Below are 24,576 nucleotides of genomic sequence, written 5' to 3'. Positions count from 1 at the left end.
CACACACACCCCACTCCCCACCCCCCGGTCCTAGCTACCCATGTGCTTGTGGCTTTGCTATTTTTTCCTTTAAATTTTTCATTTTGCTGCTTGCTAGACTGGAAGCGTCTTCACCGCACGTGACTGATTTCCCTTGTTCCCCGCTGTGGCCCAGCCCGAGTGCCTGGCAGTGCTGTAACTCGGTGCTTACCTGAATCCATGAGTGGATTCCTGAGTGGGCTGCTGGCAAGACTGACCACACAGCCAGCCACGCCTCCAGCCCGAGCCCAGCCAGGGGGGCGCTGCTGGCTTCCAGTGGAGACCACCTCCACCCCTTACCATGGATGGGGGTCCTTTCTGCTGGGCTGTCCAGTAGGCAGTGGACATGCCATTCTGGGCAGGAAGCAGTGGGGGTGAGGGGGACAGGGCGGGTAGCAGGTACCTAGGAGCCCTCGTGTTCTCCGTGTTCTCCCCGTGGCAGGCTGGCTGTTCTGTCTGTTGAGTAAACGAGCAGGCAGGGGTCCGGGGGGAGGGCAGGAGAGAAGGGTGGGCGGTCCAAGGCCAGGACACCTGCTGCTCTGAGTGAGCACTCTGCGTGTCTGAACTCACCTGATCGTGCCCCAACCTCGGCTGGGAGCTGGACTGTTTCCATCTCTGGGGCTTACAGAGTTAAGGATCGTGCCCAAGGCCACACCACCGGGGAGTGTCCCCTGGGGATTCACACACAGGGCTGCCGGCCACCCGGGCATCAGCCCACCCAGTGCGGGTGGTTCTGGTGGGAGGGAGAAGGGATATCTTGGAGACTGGGACACCTGTTCCTTCCCCAAGAGGGTGGCCTTGGTGGCCTGGTTACTGGCTGAGTTTCAGGGCTGGGCCCCTGGGCCCGCGGGAACTGGTGTGTGTGTGTTGAAGCCATGTGTCCGCTGTCTCGTGCGGGGGTTGGGTGGGTGGCTGGGGAGAAGGTGCCCAGCCGCCCTCACCCCAGCAGAATGTGGCGGTGACCTCTCCCTCTGCTTCTCCCACCACTGCCCCCCGGAAGGAGGAGAGGAACCCGGAGCTGTCTGTGCTCGCCAGGGCAGGGCAGAGGGTCGGGCCTGCGTCCAGGAGACCTAGGCACACGGAGCACCGGGGTGGGTGCTCACCAGCGCCCCCTGCTGCGCCCTGGCTGTTCCCAGGAGGTTTCGGTCCCCTCCTTTGGTTTCCATTCCCTGAATCAGTCTGTCCCCACTCCCCGCCCTCACCTTCCAGCAGGGGGAAACTTCCCTGTGGCCGAACCCTCAGCTCACTGGGCACCCGAGAAGCCTCGTGCCGTGCTGCGTCCTGTCATGCGGGCTCCTCTCTGGGGTCTCAGCCACGGAGGGGGCTGAGCCCGGCGTGGGCCTGGAGTGACAGACCGAGGCACCGCAGAGGGGTTGTCGGCCTGGCCAGAGGGTGATGGGCCCCCACCCATAACAGTGCAGCACTGCTGGTCTCCAGCAGAGACCCGCCTAGGACAGGGCTCCTTCCTGCTGGACTGTCCACTGGGCAGTGGACACACTTTTCTGGACAAGAAGCAACAGCAGCCGCTGCCTCTTTCCACTTCCTCTCCATCCTCCTGTTCACTCTCCTCCTCCTCCTCCTCCTCCTCTCCTCCCCTGCTTCTCTTCCTCCTCTCCTCCCTCTTCTTCCTCCCCCTCCTCCTTCGTCTCTTCCACCCCTCCTCCCTCTCTCCTTCCTCCCCCTGCTCCTCCTCTTCTTCCTCTCCTTCTCCCTTTCCTCTAACTCCCCCTGTTCCCCCTCTCTCCCTCTCCCCCATTGAAGCTCTCGCTGTGAGTCCTTCTACCTCTAAGGCCACTGTGGCAGCATTTGGGGGTCCTGGGAGTCTCTCTTTGTCATGCCATCCATGACACAAACACGCATGTCAACGAGGTTGAGCCTGGGGTACAAGTCTGCGGGGCCAGCTAGTTCTCGCGTAGGTCTTGGTGAACCCCCAGTTTGGAGGGCGATGAGTGACACCCAGCTCCCAGAGAGCTGTACCCCATCTTCAGCCATGTAGGGACACCCGTGTCCGTGGCCTCCCGGAGTCTGGGGGGACTGTCCACAGGTGTGAGGGGCAGGGAGGGGGCTTTCTGCTTCGATCCTCCAGTGCTTGGACCTGCTCCAGGTTTCAGCCTTGACAAAGCCTTCTAGATTTTTCCTCATTAGTTTCCGTGCTCCCTCCGCCCTCCCCAACCATCCCATTCTGATTGGAATTCCTTCACTTGCCAGGAAAAGAAGGAGAAAAAAAAAAAGGAGTCCGTTCTAAACTTTTCATTAGGTGGTTGGGATAAGAAGTCTTCTGGGGTAGTTGGATTAAAGCTCCTCAGCTCTCTCCCCGGCTATTACAAGCTAATTGAGCGTCGGGAGCTCTTGGCGGCGGCAATGAGCATTTTGTTAGAGTAATTATGCAAGACCACAGTCGTTTTCAGTAACAAGGTAACTCCAGGTGAGGCGCGCTCCAGGACGGTGGAATGCTGAAGTCTTCTCATTACGCGGGGCCCAGGACAGGAACGGCCCAGCATCCCCGCTTTTGGACCAGCTGCCTGCCTCAGTGGGCCTCCTGGCTCGGACCACCCAGCACCTTTAGGAGAGCCCTGCGGGGCCCATCTCTTACCCACAGTGCTTGGGGTTTGGACCTTCCGGGATAGGGCGGAGAGTTAGATGTATCAGCATTGGAAGCCTGGAGCCAGCCGGCCAGGTAACGGGGACCACCCCACCCCCTGCCAACCCATCTTTATTTCTCATAAAAGAATAAAGTAAAAAATAAAGACACCCTGAGAACAGAAACCAGACCTGAAGCCCACCCATGTATCCGTGGGGGTCTGTTTGGGTGGGCAAAGCATTTCCTGGAGCACTGTGATAACCCAGAGAATTCTGGAGGCTGCCCCCTCACCCCATGCCCCACTCCCAGCTGGGGTGGCGGTCAGGCAAGTGGGGGGGGGTCACGGGCAGGTCTGGGCTGAGTAGACTGGTCAGGGCCCTCTGGTGGATGGACCCTCGGCTTGGCCCAGCCAAGTGTGTCCTCTGGGTGGTTTGCCCAGGCCTGCTGCCCGTCAGCATTGAAATGAGACAGCACGTGCCTGAGGTCCTGGGAGCAGGGGACCAGAACCGCCCTAACAGGGAGCCTTCTGGCAGTGTCTGCCTGCCTGGCCAGCCTCGCCGTGGGCTCAGGAACCTGAAGAAGCGTGAAGCCTTTGCTTTTCCATGAGCTCGGCAGCTCCTGCTCCTCCAGTTCTCTGCCTTCCTCTTGGGCCAGGGCAGCCCACCCCGTTCATCTCACAGTTTGGACCCGAGTTCGTCACAGCCAGAGGCGGCTGGGGCTGCTTCCACGCAGAATCCGCCAACTGATGCCGCTGTGAAATGAGTAAAGAGAGGAGACAAGAAGGCATCCCGCCCGGGCCTTCCAGAGAGCGGGGAGCTTTGAAAGGTGCTTCAGGGCCTTTGCCCGGCAAGAAAGGAAGGAAGGAAAGAGAGAAAGGGGGGCAAGCTGCCCAGGGCTGGGGAAGAGAGTCACGGCCTGTGATTTTGCGGGCCTGGCCATCACCTGCTGATCAACTGGGGCCTGAGGGGGCCAGCACCACCAAGCTTCTACCATGCATGGGCCAGGCACCATTCGCCACTTGGAGCCCCGTAAGAGTCTCTGTCCTCTATTCGAGGATGTTCCAGCATTTCACATGACCAGCTGGAATCGTTCATTCTGGAGCCAGATTCCTTTTTTCCATCTCATACGGGGCTCGAATCACAAAGATGAAGCAGAGAAGTCGACCACCCCCATCATGGCAGCTAGCGGAGGTGGCCACCAGGGGCTGGACACTTCCTCCACCCTCTCTGGTGTATGGCTAGCTATCAGGGCCATTCTCCAGACGAGAAAACTGAGGCCGCTTGCCCACGATTGCCCCGTGAGTAAGAGGCAGAGGCCGGGTCTGTCTCACTCTGAAGGACTCCCCTCGCCGTCATTAGCTCTGGGCATCCTGGTTCCGGTGCCTGGTCCGTCCAGGCTGTCCACTTGGGCCCGGCTCTCCGGACACAGATGGTTCGCTTGCAAACATCTGCCCCCTGGCTCTGGAAATCACGGTCTCCTAGGTGCACACGCAAGGGCAACCAGCTGAGTATTTTGTGCACACACCAAATTCTCAGGTCCTCTAATTACACCAAACAAACCTTCCTCCTGTCTGGGGGCACGATCCAATGTCATTTTAATAGTCAGATGCACTTTATTAACGCGACGGGCTCCGCGGGGCGGGTGGCTGCCCCCGGCCAGAGGAGCCGGGAAGCCTCTCCTGGGGGTGGGCCGGGGGAAGTTCAGACCGCGAGTGGGCGGGACGCGCGACAGGCGATATTTCTGTTTGGAGGAGCGTGCGGACCCTTCGGGGCTTCAGGATTTTGAGCCTGAAAAATGTCAGCGCGGCGGCTGTAATGTAACACCTCAATTATGGTGCAGGGGGCACGAAAGACAGACCCAGAAACCTGCACGGTTTCTTTAGCGCCACAGCCTGAGCCACAATTAAGGTTTCAGAAACACCAAAGGCAAGCCAATGAGTGTCATTTTTAACCAGTTTGAACATTTTACAACTTCCTCACATCAGAAGCGCCGGGCTCGAGCGTCTGCTCCTCGGCCTCAATAAAGTGATTAAGCTGAATGGGTGTTGGGGAGTATTATTAGGCTGAGAAGGGCTAAAAATAGACATGCTCTGTTTTCTGAAAGCCACAGCAGGCCCTGGGAGACTGGCAGCCGGGAGGTGGCACTGAGGGCCTTGACAGAAAGGGGGGTGGCCATCTTCCTGCGCCCGTCTGAGATGGGGTGCCGTGTCCGGGAGGCAGGACAAGCAAGGCCCCTTTGACGGTGCTAGCACGGTGGAGACTGAGACTGGACGCGTTCTGTCCTGGCACCCTGCTGCGTGTGTGTCTCTGTGTGTCTGTGTATTTTTCTGTGTCTTATGTCTTTGTGGTGTGTGTGTGTGTGTGTGTGTGTGTGTCTGTGTGTGTTTGCCTCTCTGTGTCTGTCTGTGTGTCTCTCTGTACCTATCTCTGTGTGTGTGTGTGTGTGTGTGTGTGTGTGTGTGTGTGTGTGTACATTTAAAGTACCCAGGAACTCTGGAGATTACCATGGACATTTCGGCCTCAATTTACATATCCAGCCTCCAAACTAATTGGCGCCTCCTCTATTCTGGGGTCTGCAACCCAGTCCAGTAAGCTGGAGGGCAGGTTCGGAAGGGGCACACACAGGATTGGGGAAGGGAGCTCCCCCTTCCTCTCTCCCAGAGTCGCCTTTATCAAGCCCCATTTAACCAGAATGTTGAGGGAAGGTGGTTTGAGAAAGGGACTTTTTGGCTCGTTGAAGATCAACCCAGGAGACCTTGTCCATTCAACCCACCTTTGTCGTTGGCTGTCACTCAGCAGAGTGAGAGCCCATTTTTCTTTCCGCAAACACAATGACGTTGGGGGTTAATGGTAGCGTATCTTGCTAGCTTAGAGGCTCGAAGCAGAACGCCCAGGGAGGGAGTCATTACTGAGCATTATTCCTAATTGGGGCTTTATTGTCCGGCAGTCTTGAAGATGGATTGGACGTTTTCCTCCGTAAAACCCCACACATGTTCCCGTCCTTGGGCTTTCCTCCTCTGTCACTGCTTCCGGGGACAGAAGGGACTGGGAATGTGATGCCCATGTGGCCAGGAGTGAAGAAGAGAGCTACGTCTGAGGCAGAAAGGGGTCTGGGCCTGTGGCCGTGACTCATGGGCCAGGCTGGGCTCTCTCTGAGACAGTGGCTGACAGTCCTGCGCTGTTGAATAGAGGGGTGCATAGAGAAGAGGTGTATGCCAAGGGGTGGGGTCCCATGAGTCCCTTCCAGCTTGCAGGAGCTCTCCCCTAACTCTGAGGACTGGGAAACCTGCCTCTCCTCCCCGCTTACTCTCAAGCATCTCATGCCTTCCTCAGCCCTTCTGGTGGTGCTGGTAGTGGAGGATTCCCATGCCCCCCACAACTCCATCTCTTTTCTGTCTTTAAGACTTCTAATCTTTGGGAAGAGGGGAAAGGGATGGCCACACCCAGAGGGACTCAGTGTTCAGGAGTCATTCCCAGCCTTGCAGTTGGTGCCAGGGATTCGATCCAGGCCTCTAACACTGCAGGCCAGTGCCCCGGCCCCTTGAGCTGTGTCCTCGCAGGGTCTTTAGCGCATTCAGCACCAGCCCCCAGACCTTAAGGATGCCAGTGATGATGCTCTTCACACTGACGCATCTCAGCCAAAGAATTGGGAACAGGTTAGAGAAAAAGGGTTGCTTTGGCTTCCCGGGGAGATGGGCAAGGCCCCGTCTTCCCCAGTTCGTGATTGGTTTCTTGGGGTTTTCATGGGGATGCATAATCACTTGTATTGTCAGGATTGGTTTTGTGTTTTCTCTTGCTCCCCAGAAAAAGTCTGCTGGAGCCTTGATGAGGAAGGGGAGGACACTGTCCTTCTGGGTGTGGGCTGGGGTGGTCCAAGGTCTTCAGTGTTGTGCTTATTGTGTGCCTTTGATGTTTGCATGAACTCAGGCGTTCTCCTGGGGGAGTGACTTAGGCCAAATGCGGTGAGAATCCTGGCAGCATCCACTGTATAGAACACCTGGCCCGGTGTTCAGGACTCTGCAGATCCCGTTTAAACGCATCTCCCTCGGCCCCAGGAAGTAGATGCTGTGTGTCCCCACCAGGTGACAAGATAGGTCCCGAGGGTGAGATTGTGAGTGCATCCAGGGCGGCAGCTGGAAATGACCCGGCAGCCCTGAACCGGTCTTGCCTGGTTCCAGGCTGGGCTTCCTCCTCCCTCCAGCCTAGTTGTCTTGAGCGTGAGTGTCTGTCCTGGCCAAGGACTGTTGCTAAACCCACCCGGGAGAAGCTTCCCAAGGTTCATGGACCGAGCACGGAGTCACAGGGAGTAGGGCCGAGATGGTCCTGCTTTATCCATGAGCCGTGATAGGGGTGGTGGGGTGGTGGTTGGGGGGGAGAGTGACAGGAGTGAGTGGATCCAGCAAAAGTCGAGAGCACCAGGGTGACTTGGAGCCTCCTGGTTACCTGACGGGTGTAAGACCAGGAGAGGATATTCTCTCGGGCTGGGGCAACCTCTGCATTTACCCTCCCCAGTCCCAGAGGCTCCTCTTGCTTGGAGGAGACACAGAACCTTCTGGAAGGTTGTACCTGGCAAGGTTGTACATGGCAAGTTGCTTGCCCCGACCGGAAAACCCTGATCCCCAGCACCCTACCACCACCACCCCTCTGGCTCCCTGCCTCAGACGCCCGCTCTCCTGGAGGCTTTCTCACGGCTGCCTTTGATGGGTGCTACACCGCGGGCTCGCCCCCCCCACCCCCACCCCATCCTGCAGTCCCCTTGCTCCCTCTCCCCCCAACCCCAGACATTTCTCCTGCTTCGTTGTCAGGCAGAAACTCCCTTTGAACCATAACCTGAGTCAGTCAATCCACAGAGGCGGAGGGAGGGGTGGAATTTACAGCCGCCTCCTGCCCACCTGCACCCCTCTCTCCCTGCCCCCCTGCGTTGGGGTGCCTTCCTGAGTCCAGCTCCGTACCGGGCTGGGCTCTGGGGAGGAGGGAGAAGGCACGAGCGGGAGCACAGAAGGGGCAGGCGCCCGCTCCTCCGCCGAGCACCACATCTCTCCGGTGAAAGAACAGGCAGTGCTGGCCTTTGGAATTGGCAGCGGCGTCCTGTTCTGTCTGATAAGAGGTACTGTAAATAAAACTGTACACCGCGGCCCGTGGTAAACGCCGCGCGTCTGTACTCATTGTTCTGACAGCTTGGCTTTTTTTGGGTCTGCTGTTTTGGTACAGACTGTACTTCCTTATGTAAGCAGGCATGCATATCTCATCAGAACATTCAAGATGTTTATTTTAAAATCTCAAGGAATTAAAAGAAAAAGGACACACCACTCAACAGTGGAAGCTGCCAAGTGTTAAGATTCTTTTTTTTTTTTTCTCCCCCAGTGGATCCTCTCTCTGCTTTCTTACTGGCTGGAAAGGGAGGGGTTTAACCCTCTGCCTTCCCTCCCGTTGGTGTCTGCCTTATTTACTGCAGAGACACACCAGCCCGCTCCTGATGGCACTCAGCATCGTGTCCCCCTTCCCAGGAGCCCTGGCACCCCGAGCCGGGATTCTGGGCAGGAAGGCGGGCAGAGGGGAGAAACTGGGCGCCCCTTCCCCCCGTTGGGTTTGAGCTCCGTGGTGGAACATTGGGTGTGTTTGGAAAGCTCAAGTGCTTGGAAGTGCTTTCTTGGCACGGTGTCCTTTGACTCCTGTGAGTCGGGGTGATCCGCTGTGCAGAGTGGGGGTGACTCCAACCCACAGGGGGGCTGCCGCAGACCAGCCCCAGGCCCCTCTGCCAGGGCTTCTCGCCATGGCCCTTCCTTTCACCTGGCTTCCACCTGCTGCTGTGAGAAGGGGGTGCCTCTTCCCACTCACAGCAGCCCCACAACGGGAAGGGGAGATGTTGGGGGCCTGGAAATCCAGAATAGCCTGCAGCCCCGCACCCCGCTCCCCCGTGCTGTGCTTTGGGCATCTGGGAGCGCCCCCTGCAGGAATAGTGTGGGAGCGCAGCTCACCTTGGAGCTGTGAGGGTCTGGCCTACCAATGCACCTCCTGCCCTGTCATCCCGGGCTCCCCCTCCTCGGCCAGGCCACAGGGGTCCTTGTTTGCTGGGGGACATGGAGGGAAGAGTGCTGGGGAGGGGCGGGGCACGGCATAGAAGGGAGCCACAGGAACCCCCACTTCCTGTGCTTCTCTCAGTCACTGTCCAAGCACCAGGCAGGAAGCAGGGCCTGGAGTTTTGCACAAGGGGCAGTAAGAAGCCACATGCGGTGGCTCAAGACTCTGCCACCCCCTAGGGGTCAGCCTGGCATTGCCCAACTGGTCACGGCCCCCTTCCCAGGCCAGGGCTATGCATGGCACAGGGGATAGTGAACGTGCCAGGCACCCACGGTCCCCGAGCATCCTTCCAGCTGGGGGACCTCTGGGGAGAGGCGGGCAGGCATGGGGAGGGTCTGGAGAACCACCAGACCTGACCTGTGGTCATGTGACAAGTGTCCCTGGGACCCCCACACCACCTCCCCCACACACGCACACACACTCATCTTTTACCAAGAGGAGTGTGTACATGTGTGGGGACTCGTGTGTTTGTACAACAGATGCACCTGTTGTGGTCTGTGGCATTTCAGTAAGCCTTGTCTGTGCTCCCGGGGAGGGTGGTGATATGACTGCTCCCTGGGGCTCAGGCTCTGTTCCCCACTCCCCCCCCCCCCCACCCACCCCCAACGCGGGAGCCCGTTACCCGCCTTGTGTCTCTTCTTCTTCTTTTTTGAAATAAATAGATTTACTTGGCGGATCTTTAAGGCATGGAGGGGGAGAGGGAGAGAGAGAGAGACAGAGAGAGAGAGAGAGACAGAGAGACAGAGAGAGAGAGAGAGAGAGAGAGAGAGAGAGAAACGCACTCAGGAGAGAGCACGGGCTTCTCCAGGGGCGGAGAGAGCCCCTACACACATCCTAGCATTAGACACGAAAGCATGAAAGTACACATCTCAAGAAGGGAGATGTGGGTGACACATGTGCTCAGCGCTACGTGTTCTTGGTCACGTGGGCACAAGCAACACGTGGGCCCGGGCAGCATATGCGCCTGCCTTGTGTCTCTTCAGACCAACTTGCTCTCTCTGTCCTGACTGAAATTTTTGGTCTGGGGCCTTACCTGGAGATGTTCAGGGGTTTCTCTGGGCTCACAGAGCCCCCAGATCCTGAGCGGTGACCCACCCTCTGAGCGGTAGAGAGTGACCTCGCAGTGCTCATGAGTACCTGCTGCCGCCTGGCCCCTGCCGGCAGCTGTGGTGAGGCGTGCAGGTGGGCAAGTTTGCATTTGAGCAGGGCACAGGGGCTGGGCCCATCGAGATGCGGAGCCCCGTCACACTCCCTACCCCCCAGTCCTGCTGTCCTGCCCCGTGGCCCACCCCCATCCCGAATGGCCGGGAAAGAGCAAAGGCGAAGTTCACTCTTCTGCTTTCCTCTGCCATCTTCATTTTCTCTTGGTTTCTCCCCTCTGGCTTCACAGGTTTTCCCTCCTGGACGCATCCCACATGCCTCCGCATGCAGCGGGCTTTCCTGTGCATTTTTCTTTGGAGTTTGGTTTGGGCTCACACCTGGCCGATGCTCGGGGGGGTCACTCCAGGTGGTGCTTAGAGACCCAGGCGGTGTCGGGGATCAGACCTGGGTTCCCCAAGTGCCAAGTAGGTACTTCAGTTCCACTGAGCAATCTTATCAACTCTCTTTTTGGTCTTTTTTTTTTTTAAACACACACGCACATACACACAAACGGGCTACTCCTAGTGGTGTTCAGGAGTCTGTGTGGTATTGGAATCACACTCAGGGCTTCACACATGCCGGCCACTGGCCCTGCCCTGTGAGCTCTCTCTTTGGCCTTTCGTGGCCCTCTTGAAGGCTGCTTCATCGAGGAGGCTTTTCTGAGCTTACCGCACAGAGCCCCAGGCTTGCCACTTTGTCCCTCTCTGCTTACAGTCCTGTGGCAATTCCTGGGTCACCGGCTGGCCATGATGTCAAATTCCCGGAGGGGCAGAGTTTGTCTTTTCTGCTTCTTTGATATAAGCCACCTCTGGGTATGTACTTAAGGGACATCTCGAGAACATGCCCCATAGGCAAGGAAGGCCATGGCCAGGCCTGCGTCCCTGAGCTGGGCCCTGTCCCAAGAGGAAACCCCACGGCCCCGTAGTGTGGTGAGGGGTCAGAGACGATGGGCGTTCCTCCTTCCTTCCTCCTCACCCCCCCGGCTGCATGCTGGAGAAAGGCACGCGGGCCCCCATGATGTCATGGCCGTGCGTTTCGGGAGCAGACGTGGGGTTTATACACACTTGAGTTACTTTGAATGCAAGCCTGACATCATAGCAAGGGCAGCACGGACAGCCCATGCACAGTAAACAGGCAGAGACTGTCTTATTGATTAACAGATGAGGCCTCTATTATCGATCAGAGCTTGGAGAGGAAATTTATCACTTTTAATTTCAGGGCTGCCAAATATTTCTGCCTCTGAGCCAGCTATTACAGAGACAATTTAAAGGCGCATGCCTCCTTGGGGTAGGGGAGGGGTGTGTGTGTGTGTGTGTGTGTGTGTGTGTGTGTGTATGGGGCGGGGATTATGTAGGTTCCTGCTCCTCTCAGCTCCTCTGCTTGCTTCCGCTGTAGGACTCCACTGGGTGGTGTTGGGGCGAGTCTGGGGGGCCCTGGGAGGCAGGGATGGCAGGGTGAGCCTCGATCGCCCAGTGACGTTGCTGAGGACACAGGAAACCTTCCTACAATCAGCTCAGTTCTGGAACTTGAGCGAACTGCACAGGGCGGGGGGGACAGGGGGTGCAGAGACAACCCGATGTGGTCAGGCTTGGCCAGGCTGCCCCCTTGGACCCACGCATGCATGCTTGTATGTCTGCCTGCCTCTGTGCCTGCTGGCCGGCCTCCAGTCCTTTCTTTCCCACCTGCCCCCTATTTCTCCCTCACTCAGCTTCTCAGTCACTGAAGCTCCGGGACTTCTCCGGCATCGACGGCCCAGAACCCTCCTACCACATTTCTTTGAAGGTGCGGCTGAGGCTCTCGGCTGGATGGGCCAGCGGGGCCTCCCTCCCTTCCTCCCCAGGACTCTCCTTTCCCTTTCAGCCAAGAGCCCCAAGAGCCGATCGAGCGCAGAAAGAAACACAGTTACAATCAGATCCCTTACAGATCCGCAGCAAATCATTGTGGGCTAATGATTGGGGAATCGGGGTTGGGGGGGAGGGGGCCTGGTTTCATCCACCCCCATCTCTCGTCTCTCCCCTCCTGCCTACTCTGTTCTTTGAAGTAGTTGCTGCGTTTCCAAGCAGAGGGAAGGCGGCCTCGCTCCCCCCAACACCCAGGTAAGACCACACTTTGTCACCACACTGCCACCAAGTTTCTCTGCCCTTCCTTTGAGGCTCTGGAAGCCAGTGAAGATGTTTGACCTGAGAAATCTTGACCCTTGACCTTTGAGCCTTGAAGGAACGCGGGATGGGGGGGTGGGGAGGTCATGGGGGCGCATCTCAGCATTCTCCCTGTCTCCAGAGAGGTCTCAACCCCAACTGACAGTATTTATTATTTTCTATTTTTGGTTTTGGGGCCACATCCCTCAGGGGGACCATACGTACGTGGTGGTGGGGATTGAATTCCCGTCGGCCATATGCGAGGCAATTTGCCCCGTCCGCTGTCCTGTCTCTTTGGCTCCAGAACGGTGTTTATCTTTCAGCTCTTCAGAAAAAGTAATTGCGCACCTTTCCTGGGTTAATTATGTGTCCAGCATCTTCTAGATGGTCTATCCTGCTTGGTGTGAGGACTGGGGGCAAGTTATTTTCCTCATAAGACTAATGTTCTAGATCTGCCAAGGCATCTCTCTGTCCTTCCCTAGAAAGGGCTGTTGGTTGGCATTCAAGTCAAAACTGGTACAACTTGTATTCTGAATTTTGCTCCTAAGGGGCACTAATACTCTGAGGCATGGCTTCTTAAATCTTAAAAAGAAAGTGGTGGAACCAGGGTGTGGGATGTAGTTCTGTGGAATCCACCTGCCTCTTACCTGTGGGTCCCTGGGTTTGATCTCTGACGGGGTGCATGGAGGTGGGAAAGAGGGTGAAAAGGCAGTGGAGACTTTGCCATCAGTAGATTTTACACACGGTAGATAGCGTGGGGTTAGGGAGACAGTTCAAAGGCTGACATGCGTGCTTGGCACGCAGAAACCCCGTGTGTGATCCCCAAGATTACTTGGTCCCCTGGCTTTGCTGAGGGCGCTCCCCTTCACATCACAGGATACGTCCCCTCACAATCTATCATGAATGAGATCAGTAAGTCAGAAATTTGGGGGGCAGGGGTGGGTTGAGACAAAAGGAACCTCAAGTCTTCGTGTCTGCGAAGTGTCTTTGTAAGTGGAGCCCTCGGGAGACTGCAGGTACAGAGAACAGAAGTCTCCGGAATCAGGCTCCCTGCGTGAAATCCACAGCTCTCTCGAACCTCTGTGTGACACCGGGCAAGCTGCTTACCCTCTCTGAGCACGCATGTCTGCTCATCTGCCAAGCATCGCGATAAGGGGAATGCTTTAGCAACGGCTGTTTGGGTGAAGGGGAAACCTCGTGTCTGACATATGGCATAGTCCTGGCAGTCTGAGACGGTTTGGAAACAGCATTCAGGGCTACGGATATGTGTAAGGAATCGCCCTCCCCGTTGCGAGACGCAGAGTCCAAACACAAACACAGAAGTGCTAAGCCGCGGCGTTGACAGGCCTGAAGGACAGAGATGCGAGGGGGAGGCCGTGCACTGTCTTGACAACGGCAGGGCCTGTTTCTCAGGCGTGGCGCTTCAGGGGGCCTGGTGGAGCCCAGAGTTAGCCTCTGGAGAGGGCTGCCCGCTTGGGGGGGAGGGAGGAGTGGACGTGCTTGAAGCCTCGTGGAGGGATTTTGAATCTCTGTACATGCGGCCACGGCAGCTGCCTGTGTAAGAAGGTGCGAGAACAGATTGGACGGGATGTCATGCAGAAGGCAACCGGTCTTGATGAACAAAATATAAACACAGAAGTCTTCACCTGGAACGACATCCCTGTGATCTCTTATACACGGTCTTAGTGGCTCCAGGGTGAGATCCAACAATCTTCACTAACTTTCTTCTAAGGAAGCTTTTTTATTATTATTATTCCATTAGCAAATTATTAATCACAATCAATATAAAATAAATTATGGAGGGCCTGCTGTGAGGGCAGGCTTGAGGGGTGGTTGGGAAAATTGGAGACAATGATGGAGAGAAGGTGGAATGGTGGTGGGATGGGTGTTGGGATATTGAATGCCTGTAATCAATCATCATGAAAACCACATAAAAAACAAAAAAAAATAAAGATGATTTGAGAAGCCTCGAGGCCTCTCAGGGTGGGTCAGAGGGAGCATGGGGTCCTGGCAGCATCATCCTACCTGTCCCAGTGTTCTGGGAACTGCAGGGGCCTGGGTCAGGTGGGTCAGGGGGCCATGATGTCAGCACGTGGTGAAGAAACACATCTGGAAGACCTGTGGGAGGAAAATCCCCCATGACCTTCGACTGATGTCATGTATGGGAGAAACGTTTTCAGTGGAGGTGCTCGGCGCCCATTAGGATGGGTGCTTGGGGGCCTCCCAGCTATACTCAGTGATGCTCAGCGGGCAGTGGGGGGCTTCCATGGGGTGCTGGGGATTGAGCCAAAGTCAGGCGCTCACAAGGCACCCTAAAGCTCTGTGCTGTATTCCTGCCTTGAGAGAACTCAGGGCAGGGGTTACAAAGTCCTCTCTGCATCGGCCACCATCCAGATCACATGTCCTTCTCTCCCAGAAGGGTGCATAACATGACACTCGCCATAACCACGCCACTGGACCCTGTGCCAGGCTGTTCCACTCGGGGCCCCAGAGGGGGATGGGTGAGAGCCCTCCTGCCCCAAGTGACCCAGCCCCAGCAGCCGAAAACCTCCAGAACTCAACCACCACCATGCTCATGGCCGCTCTCCCCAGGAGTGAACCTGTTCCTGGATGCAGCCTCATTAGCTGCCGTGAGAGACTTCATGCTATAAATCCTACCCCTACTCAAAGAGCACCACATTTGATGGGGTTGAAAGGAGGAGGCAACCAATCTTAGAGGGAAATTTATATATATATATATATATATATATATATATATATATATATATAAACACTGTCCTTCCATCGTTCAACAATTTGCTCGAGCAGGCCGAGTGACGTCTCCATTTTGAGACTTGTTGTTACTGTATTTGGCATATTGAATACTATACTCTCAGTAGCTTGCCGGGCTCTCCAAGAGGGTGGAGGAATCGAACTCAGGTCGGCCATGTTGGCCGCGTGCAAGGCAAACACCCTACCTGCTGTGCTATCGCTCCAGCCTACACACACACACACACACACACACACACACACACACACACACACGGCTCAATCTTTAACAACATGTTAGTGGTCTCTTATAGAAGGGCTTAATGGCCCCTGGGTGAAATGCAACAGTCGTCCCACTCTTTCCTCTAAGGAACATTTTTGGAGCATTTTCGGCCGTTTTTCATAACAAACAAAATAAAATATATTATTTCGGTTATGGCTGGGGTTGGGGTTTGGGATGGAAACATCCAAAATATGGTGGTGGGAAGGTGTAATGGTGGTGGGATTGGGGTTTGAATATTAAGTGTAATCGAATATTGTGAACTATTTTATAAAATAAAATTTAAAAAATAAATAATAAAAATACAATTTTAAAATGTCCTCTCTGGACATCGGGGCCTGCCAGTAAGGCTCCTGCAGAAGGGGGTCTGATCTTCTTGATGTGGGTCTCCTGGGCTGCACTGTTTCTACTGAGAGGACTTATGTCCCCTACCCAGTATGGGGCGAGGCAGGCATGCGGGAGACCAAGTGTGTCTGGGAGTTGTGCGGGAAGCTCGGGGAGCTTCTGTGTGATGAGGAGAGCCCCAGAGAGTTGGCAGGAGAGAGCGAGACCCGGGGGGTGTTGGCTTGGCTGCACCCAGGTAGGGGCGCACGAGGAGAGGCTCCTACTTAAGGGACAGACGTGAGCGTTGGAGGCGGGGAGCTGCGATGGTACTTGCAGCCTGGCAGTGAGGAAGGGCCCATCTCCTTCAGGCTGGACCTGAGGGCACTGTGGGGCTGGGGAGCCTGGGGACCACCACAGTGAGGTGCCCGGGTCACCGTGGTGCTTGGGACACGCAACGCCTGAAGCTGCAGGCATCTCTCGGGATTGTCAAGGGTTGGGTGCGGGAGGTGGCTGGATGGAGGGACAGCGAGGTTGGGGACAGCCAGTGGCCAGGGTTATCTTGGGAGAAGGAGGCAACTGAGTCCTGCTGTCTTCAGTGCTGTCAGGGCTCAGGGTTTAGTCGTGACATTTGTCGTTCTTGTGCCTGCCTCCTGGCACCAGCCCCTCAGAATCCCGGTCCTCCTGGGGCTGTTCCCTCTGTCTGACTCAGCTCCTCTAGTTCGGATCCCTCTTCTCCCTGGCATGGACAGGGCCTCGGGAGATGCTGGGGCACCATCGTGGGGGAGGTTGGGCTGGCATCCAGGCCCCCCACCAGTCACCCCCTGTTCGAGTGTCCCCCTGCTTGGTTTTGTCCCAGACCCCCCCGACTCCTCGTTTTCCGGGACCAGGACTGCAGTGGTAACTGACTGCCCCTTCTTTCTTTCAGCGGGGGCCAAAGCCTTCGTCTGCGACCAGTGCGGGGCCCAGTTTTCAAAGGAGGACGCGCTGGAGACGCACAGACAGGCACACACTGGTGAGTGGACCGTCCTCCCCTTGGGGTCCTCCTGCCCTATCGGCCTGTGGGCGGTGGCACCCTCTTTCCAGAACATGGAGTGGGCAAGCTGTCCTGGGGGACCCCGGGTGGGAGAGGGCACCTGTCAACGCAAGTAGGGCAGGAGTTTGCTGTCTGACTTGGCTCCACGGTTCGTGGAGGCAGCCTAGATCCCAGAGACCTGAGTTCCCAGAGACTCGAGTGCATCCTTCCTTGCTGGGGCCTTAGAAAGTTCTCCAGGCCCTGCAGGGATGATCGGGAAATCCCGCACACATCTGGCTAACTGCAGCATCAGTGACTGGGCCCTCCTCCGTGAGAGCCAAGCCAGAGTCTAAAAGGAAGCAGATGGTGCCAGACCAGAGAGGCGCTGGTCCAGTGTTAGCCCACAGCTCTGTCCTTGTTGGATCCAGAGCGTCTTCCCCACCTTGGTGATGAGGGTGTCGCCCCTCTCATCTTCATCCTCATGGCAGTGACTCGTCATGAGTTGGATATTTGTCTCAGTGTTCCCGAGCTCCTGGGACCCATTTTGCAAGGAAGAAAATGTTCCCAGGCCACTGATGAGAGATACTGAGGTCCAAGGGAGGGGCAGGATGGGAATTCTGGTTGGGAGAAGTGCGATCGAAGGTCCTGTGGCTTTCTCTGCCTGCGTGTGCCCAAGCTTTGCCTCCTCTGTCGGTGAAGCCACAGACCTGGCACTTCCAGTCTCCATTAAGCGTCCGCTGTTAGGAAGGGGACAGAATGGGAGACCCGACCCCAACATAGGGTTGTACAGGGATTGAGGAAGATACTTGGTTTGAAGTGCCTGAGGGAATGTGTGACTCTTTGTAGCACTTCAAGTTAGAAGCAGATGATATTTCATATCTATTTGTTGAGTTCTTACAGGATGTCCAACCGCAGGCGCGTGAGAAGCAGTGACTCATGGGATAGCTGGTGTTTCTGCCCCTCACGGGATGGAGAGTCTCATAGCAGAGGGGGGTAAGCACGACAGCAGTGCCAGAGGGGAAAACGGAGTGATAGGTGGCGCTTCAGATAAAGTGCTCAGGGAAGGCATCCTAGGAAGGAGGACATCTGCACAGAGTCCACTGGTGAGGGAGTGAGGTTTGGGGGAGGGCAGTCTGGGTGAAGGACGCTAGGACATAGGAGCGATGTGTCGTTGAGAAGCAGTGGTGGAGGGCAGCGAGCTGCAGGAAGGGGGAAGTGGGGTCGAAATTCTGAGCAGGGGCTGGAGTGATAGCGCAGCGGATTAGGCGTTTGCCTTGCACGCGGCCGACCCGGGTTCGATTCACAGCATCCCATATGGTCCCCTGAGCACCGCCAGGAGTAACTCCTGAGTGCAGAGCCAGGAGTAACCCCTGTGCATCGCCAGGTGTGACCCAAAAAGAAAAAAAATTCTGACAATGTGCTCACTGTGGCCTCCTAGACAGCGATGTCCCCAAGCCTGCATGCTCCCCCCGGGAAAAAAAGAGATGTTAGGTGTGTTTCTCAAACCTTGGTGGGAAGAGCCTTGATTTTTTTTGTAGGGGGGGGGATGGTGAGACGGGTGTTCATTATTTTCTCCTGGCTCTGCACTCAGGGATCATCACTCCTGGCAGGCTCGGGATCAAACCTGGTTCAGCTGTGTGCAAGCCGCCCCTACCCACTAGACTATGGCTCTGGCCATGAGGAACTTGGCTTGTGTTCATCAGGTGCTATAGCCCAGTGAAAGGGATGGGGTGAAGATAAAATATTGGCAGGTCATACATCTGAGATGTGTAGCTAGAAAATAATTGTTTAAAAGAAGACCGCATACAAAAAATGAAGTAATAAATTATTCAATTTTATAATCAAACACTGTCAAACACTGCCCTTCCGTTGTTCATCGATTTGCTCGAGCGGGCCCAGTAATGTCTTCATTTTGAGACTTCTTGTTACTGTGTTTGGCATATTGAATACGTCATGGGTAGCTTCCCAGGCTTTGCCGTGCGGGCGGGATACTCTCGGTAGCTTGCTGGGCTCTCAGAGAGGGGCGGAGGAATCAAACCCGGCTTGGCTGGGCTGGCTGCACACAAAGCAGTCATCCTACCGCTGTGCTATCGCTCCAATATCAAAAAATGTGCAAACGATCCAACATGGACATTTCTCCAAAAGTAGACCCAGTAGCCCTTGAGCTTATGGGAGGAGACTCAGCATCACCAGCTAGAAGGCAAACGTGGATCAAAATGAGAATCAGGTGTTGCTTTACACCTGGATGTGGCTGTGATAGAAAATACTAATATAAGAAAGTGTTTTTGAGGATGTGGAACTCTCTTACATGGCTGGTAGAATGTAAAATGGTGCCACCACTCTGTGAAAAACAGATAGGAAGAGCTTCAATAGGTTAAACCTGAGTTACCAGACGACCCAGTACCACTCCTCTGTAGATTCCCAAGAGGAAAGGAAACATCTCCAGAGAATCACAGGCACGAGTGTTTATAGCAGCAGCTCATTCAGCTGAAGGTTACGTAGGGCTAAGCCAGTGCTCGCCTTTTAATGAATGGAGAAACACAAAGTTTTTTTCATCCAGTGGAGTATTATTCAGCGATAAAAAAGGAATGAAGCATGGAGCTTGGTTGTAGATGAATCCTAAAAATTTCAGGCACAAAAGCCAGTCCTAGAAGGGACTCCCTGTCACAGGTTTCCATTCGTATGAAGCGTCTGTGGAGAACAGCCACTCTGCAGACAGGACGCTAGTTAGTGAGTGTTCAATGACTAAGAGAGTTAGTTCCTCAGTGCTAGTGGGTTTTGAAATGGTGATATTTTCAGAACTCTATTTTAAACTTAAAAAAAAAGAGTGTAACCTTTATGGTATGTAGCCTATATCCCGAAAAAGACAGGCTCACAGGGCTGGAAAGCCAGAACAGCAGGTACGGCACATGAAGCCAACCCAGGTTCCATTCCTGGCACCACAAAGAGTCCCTTGAGCCCTGTCAGGAGTGACCCCCAAGCACAGAGCTAGGAGTTAGCCCTGAGAGCCGCTGGGTGTGCCCCCCCCAAAAAAAAAGAAAAACAGAAAGAAAAAAGAAAGGAAACACTGAGTCTACACACACAAACGAATTCTGGGTGTGAGAACATGATATGACTGAAACCGAATCATGAACATCCTTGTAATTGTGTATCTTACTGTGATTCAGTAAAAAAAAAGATATTTAAAAGGTAGGGGCAGACGTAAGGGTAGGCTGTGAAGCAGCTCAGCACTGTCCTTCATCTAGATCAATTTGCACAGCAGAAAGCAAACGCCTTTCTAAGCCAGGGCCAGGATGGGGGCGGGGGAGCTGTTCACCAGGAGAGGCAGCACCAGAGTGTTCTGTATTCTGTGGGTGGGTGCACACTGGGACGGGGCAGTACTCCTTGCACACCATCCCTCTGTCCTCTCTCCGTACCTACAGCATTACTGGTATGGCTGTCATAGGTGCCGCCCAGTTCATCTGATTGAGGTGTACAGTTCATTGGCTCTGGGTGAATCACTCTTAAAAGTGTGGTGAAACATAGGTGCCATCACATTTGCCATTCTAACCACTTTCCAGGGTGCCAATCGGTGGGATTAGCGATGTTGTTTTAGACCCTGGGTGTTCCCCTGGCAGCTTTGAGAGTCAGGAGACGTCTTAGGGTCAGTATCACTCTGGGTAGGATGAAATCTAAAAGTGCTTGAGGGTCGCCGACCACTTTCTAGAAAGGGGAATTTAGGGGCCAGGGAGATAGCTTGAAACCCAATCATGAACATCCTTGTAATTGTGTATCTTACTGTGATTCAATAAAAAAAAAAAAAAGATTAAAAGGTAGGGGCAGACTAAGGGTAGGTAGTACATGCGCTTTGCTCTGCAGGTTCAAACCCCGGCACCCCCAGGAGTGACCCCAAGCACTCAGGCTAGAAGTAGCCCCTGAGCACTGCCAGATATGCTCCCCTCCCCCCCCAAGAAAAAGAAAATTCAAACAACACAGAAAACACAGAAAAGGGAACTTGTGGCACATGTGATTGGAAAGCGTCAGTCTGAACTACTCTGATTCCATTCCCCAGGAAGTGACTAACCTTGACTTCTTAGTTGTTCTTCCCTGTGAAAGGTTCTAGCAAAGATGCTTCTTATTGCTGCTGACTCCTGACCCCTCTTTTATCTCTGTGCTGAATAAGGGGGTTTTGATAAGGGGACTGAAATGGGAGGAAGTGGATAGAGATTAGGGGTGAGAGATGGTGGTGCATGCTCCCGGCATGACCCATTTTCCATCTAGGTGGGAGCTTTGCAATACCCCCACACCCCAGAACCATCTTCTACCACCTCGTGCCCCCCAAACCTGGCTCAGGCGAGGGCAGATCCCATGGAAGCCTTTCCCCTATGTGTAGGGGTGGGGGGGCACCGATAGTGAGGCCTCCCTCCTCACACATGGCAGAGCCTGTTGGGTCATGGCGAGCCTGGGACCCCGATCAGTCCTCCGACACCTCTCACCCTCGATGGTCGGATGCAACATGAAATCTCCTGGCCATTGTTCTAGCAGAGGAATTGTTGGAAACGTCTTCGGATGGGAAAAGCCACATAGAGGCCGGAGCCAGGGATTTGTAGCACAGAAAGGAGCTCTAGAAAGATCTAGAGATCCCGAGGAGAGTTGCAGCCATGGAAATGCCGCTAGGAGTTCCAAACCTTAGTTAAGAAATATGCTCATATACTGCACCCATTTTTTCCCTATTAATGTAGGAATACTGCTGTTTATTCAATCATTGATTAAGCTGATTAAATTGGGCATGAACTCCACGTTACTTTTTTTTTTTAGTGAAACACCATGTGGTACAGTTATAGACTTATAAATTTTTGTGCTTGGGTTTCAGTTATACAATGATCAAGTACCCATCCCTCTACCTGGACATCCATGAGATAGACCATTACAAAGCTGTTCATAATTGGGTTTCAGTCATCCAGCACCCATCCCTCCACCAGTGTCCATGTTCCACCACCATTGTCCCCCATTTCCCCACCGCCATCCTCCAACCCCTCAACCCCCCCCCCCCACAGCCTCCCTCTATGGGAAGCACTTTCCTTTTTGCTGTCCCTCTCTCCTTTTCCTTCTGTGCTGTGCATTATTGTTTGCAACACAGGTCTATTGCACCCATTTGACAGATGGGATAATGGAGGGAGCGATTCCTCCTGATGGAATCTGATCCAACACCAATGTTCGTGTTAGCTTTACTTCTCAACCCTGCCGCCTGTGTCATGACTGTATTATCTGTGGGTGCATGGATCCAGGAGAACCTGTTCAGAAATCCTTTAGCTCCTGGCCACGGTCTGCGCAAGTCTCGTGTGGATCCCTGTGACCTATTTAACTAGGAACTGTCGCCAACAAAACAGCCCTGTCCTCGCCCTGGGCTAGGACACTGTCCCAGAAGGAAACACAACACGTCGGCATTCTCAGAGCCCGCGCAGGCAGAGAGTCAGAGGGCTGTCACTCTTACAAGGAGACTCAAGATGGGATTTTGTAGAGAGCAAATTCCCATTCCAGTTCAGCCAAACTCAGCGGCACCTTTGCCTCTCCTCCTTTCTACCTCTCATAAACTCAAATTCCTGTCCTGCCCTGGGTGACCTCTCCTTGTCCTTTTGCCCCGATTCACCCCCGTCACCCTCCCACCCCCACCCCCAGAGCTTCGTGGGTCAGGCTGGCACTCTGCAAAACCAGGCTGTGGTGACGGCGCCCGGCTGCGCTCCACGCTGTTGTCACACTTCAGTTTTCTGTTTGGGTACAGCGGAGACTTTGAGGAGATAAACAGAGATCACTTTGCACCTTTTATATTATGACAAATACATATTGCAAAACACGGCTGCTTCCAAACTGTTTGGGTTGCAGGCAGCGAGGAATTAACAGCTCTGCAGCTCCTGAAGATGCCTGTACTTCATTTACACATCAGAGTTTCCCCCCCTCCCTCCGGAGTGAAATTAAGAAAAAAAAAGTGCGAAAGCACACACACGGATGCACTCACTTGCACGCCCAGTGTACCGCTCGCATTCTATATCAGGAGTGTCCTAAAATAGTAAGTAGTTCTTTGAGTCCAGATAAACTGATAAATACCATTAATGGCTTAATTTATACTCTGGGTTTGAAATTTGACACATGGACACTATCTTGGCTCAGGAAACACAAGTGGTTTTGTGCCAGAGGTTTTAATGACCGATCAGTAATATAAATTGCTGCATCACTGCACAGAAATAGCTTCTCTGTGTCATTTGATCTGGAAACTTCTCCGGCCAGGCAGCAGTTAATAAATTTAAAAATAATTACCCTCTTTATTCAAAGTCAAACTAATTAGGAGTGGGTTTTACAAATCATAATGTTGTTCGGGCCACTGTACATCCCCATTTGGGACCCGAACCCGCCTGGGGCAACAGATGGAATTGGGAGGTATTAATTAGAGGGCAGAGGCGATACCTTGGCAGCCGAGCTGCAGCTGAGGGGGTCCTCTCTTCAGAGTCGGAGGAGAGGAGACCTCAGCGAGGTGGCCTCGAGGTCACCTCTAGGGCCCATCAACTCTTCTAATTCATGTGTGGGCAATGCAGGGTGGCCCACCCACTTGTGGGGGGCACTCTAGGGAAGCTTGGAGAATGCTGGTCTGTGTGACGTAGGGATATGGGGGGAGGGTGGGGAATGTGGCAGGAGGCAGGGAGAGAGGGGATAGGATGATCTATGAGGACTTAGCTCACAGGGCTCGTTGGGTACCCATCCCGGGACCCCCCAGTCTTCTCCCGGCTCCAGGGAAGGAGAACCCCGTGAGAGCTGAAGCCACGTGTCAAGTTCAGGGGTTTTGATACATGAGTAACCCAGACCCGGGGATCTGGTCCAAGGACTCAGAGGCCAGCCCCGCCATGACCACACGTGCTCATCTCGGCATGGACATCTCTGGCTCTGCCTTTGGAAGCTGGGGGCATCCGTGTTGACATTCTGCAAGGTTCTCGTGAGCCTCTGTCTGATAGTTCACCCAGCGGGGAGGATCAGGGCGCCCACCTCACTCCCTCAGTCCCCATCCCACCGTGGACAGGTATTGGAGAAGGGAAGGGGAAGGAGCGGGGCCAGTTGCCCGGCTGTGGTGGAGATGGTACATCACTGGGCCTGCTAAGTGTGGCTGGAGAACTGGCAAGGATGTGCTCTTGTTTTCCCTATGGCCAGCTGCTCACAGGGCAGACTTGGTAGCATTTCTTGAAGGCCCTGGGGTCCAGAAATCCCAGAGCGACCAGCATCCACCAGTAAGTAGACAGTTGATGGGTGTGTCAGCTCGGTGCCCAACAAGCCACAGGGCTAAGACTGCCCTGGGCCACCTCCCTGGAGGGCTCAGAAGTTTGGTAAGAGGCAAACTTGCCTGCTGCCGTCGGGAACTGGACATCCTGGTGTCTGGCACTCCCAGGTCAGACTTGCCGGCCCTCCTCCACCACACACGCTGGGAAGAAGAGGCAGATAGATGTGTCCAGGCTGGTCGTTCCTGGGCCTAGGAGTCGTGGGGCAACGACGCTTATGGGACTCTTCCAAGAAGCAGGACTCAGGTGGAACTGGATGGATGGATGTGTTCCTGAGCAGCCCGGCTCTCTCCTCCAACCCCCTCCTCCCCCATGGAGCTTCCCAGCCCAGCCAAGTGAGTGGTCTGGGTTTGGTGCAGGTCCAAGGGGCCTACACAGTAATTGGTTTTATCCATCCTTCCCTCACTTACCAAGTTTCTCAGCGTTTCTGGTGCAGATCCGATATGTAATGCTGGGTCCCTGCCTTCCTGGGTGACGTAAATGAACCACGAGGTGGGATGGAAGCACCTGGCTGAAGGTCACCCATAGCTGTACTCCTTGGGTGCTTTGGACTTGCCATTTCCTGAAAGCCTCACTACAGGGCTGGAGCACAATCTCTCTTTGGCCCTTTATGAGTGTTTGTTGTTTGTTTGTTTGTTTGTTTGTTTTTGGTGGGGAGGGGGAGTGTCCTTCACCTGTTTAGGAGGTGCAGGGCACCCCTCCTGGTGATTCTTGGCCAGCAGGGCTGGCACAGTCCCAGGACGCCATGTTAGGGATTACCCGGACCTTGGGGAAACTGTGAGTGCCGGGGAATAAACCAGGTTGGCCGCATGCAAGACAAATGCCTTCAGCACCTCTGTCCTGTCTCTTTGGCTACTAAGGCAATTTCTAGAAGGACTGTAAATTTGAGGGGCTCCTTACCCCTGTGCCCCACCCCCACGCAACATCTCCTTAATCTGCAGCAACAGCCAGAGC

General features: G+C 54.7%; 1 protein-coding gene across 2 annotated transcripts in view; it reads left to right on the top strand.

Moving 5' to 3' along the window:
• The window catches only part of ZBTB16 (zinc finger and BTB domain containing 16), a 183,407-nt gene that overhangs the window by 106,559 nt on the left and 52,272 nt on the right, over nt 1–24,576 (top strand). For both annotated transcript variants that reach the window (XM_056107703.1, XM_056107704.1), the window contains exon 4: nt 16,235–16,321. In XM_056107703.1, coding sequence (XP_055963678.1) covers nt 16,235–16,321 — 87 coding nt within the window. The remainder of the gene's footprint in view (nt 1–16,234; nt 16,322–24,576) is intronic.

The sequence above is a fragment of the Sorex fumeus genome, unplaced genomic scaffold, assembly GCF_029834395.1.
Source record: "Sorex fumeus unplaced genomic scaffold, SorFum_2.1 ptg000169l, whole genome shotgun sequence".
NCBI lineage: Eukaryota > Metazoa > Chordata > Mammalia > Eulipotyphla > Soricidae > Sorex > Sorex fumeus.
Note: the sequence above shows the minus strand (reverse complement) of the source record. Positions and strands in the feature narration are given on the sequence as shown.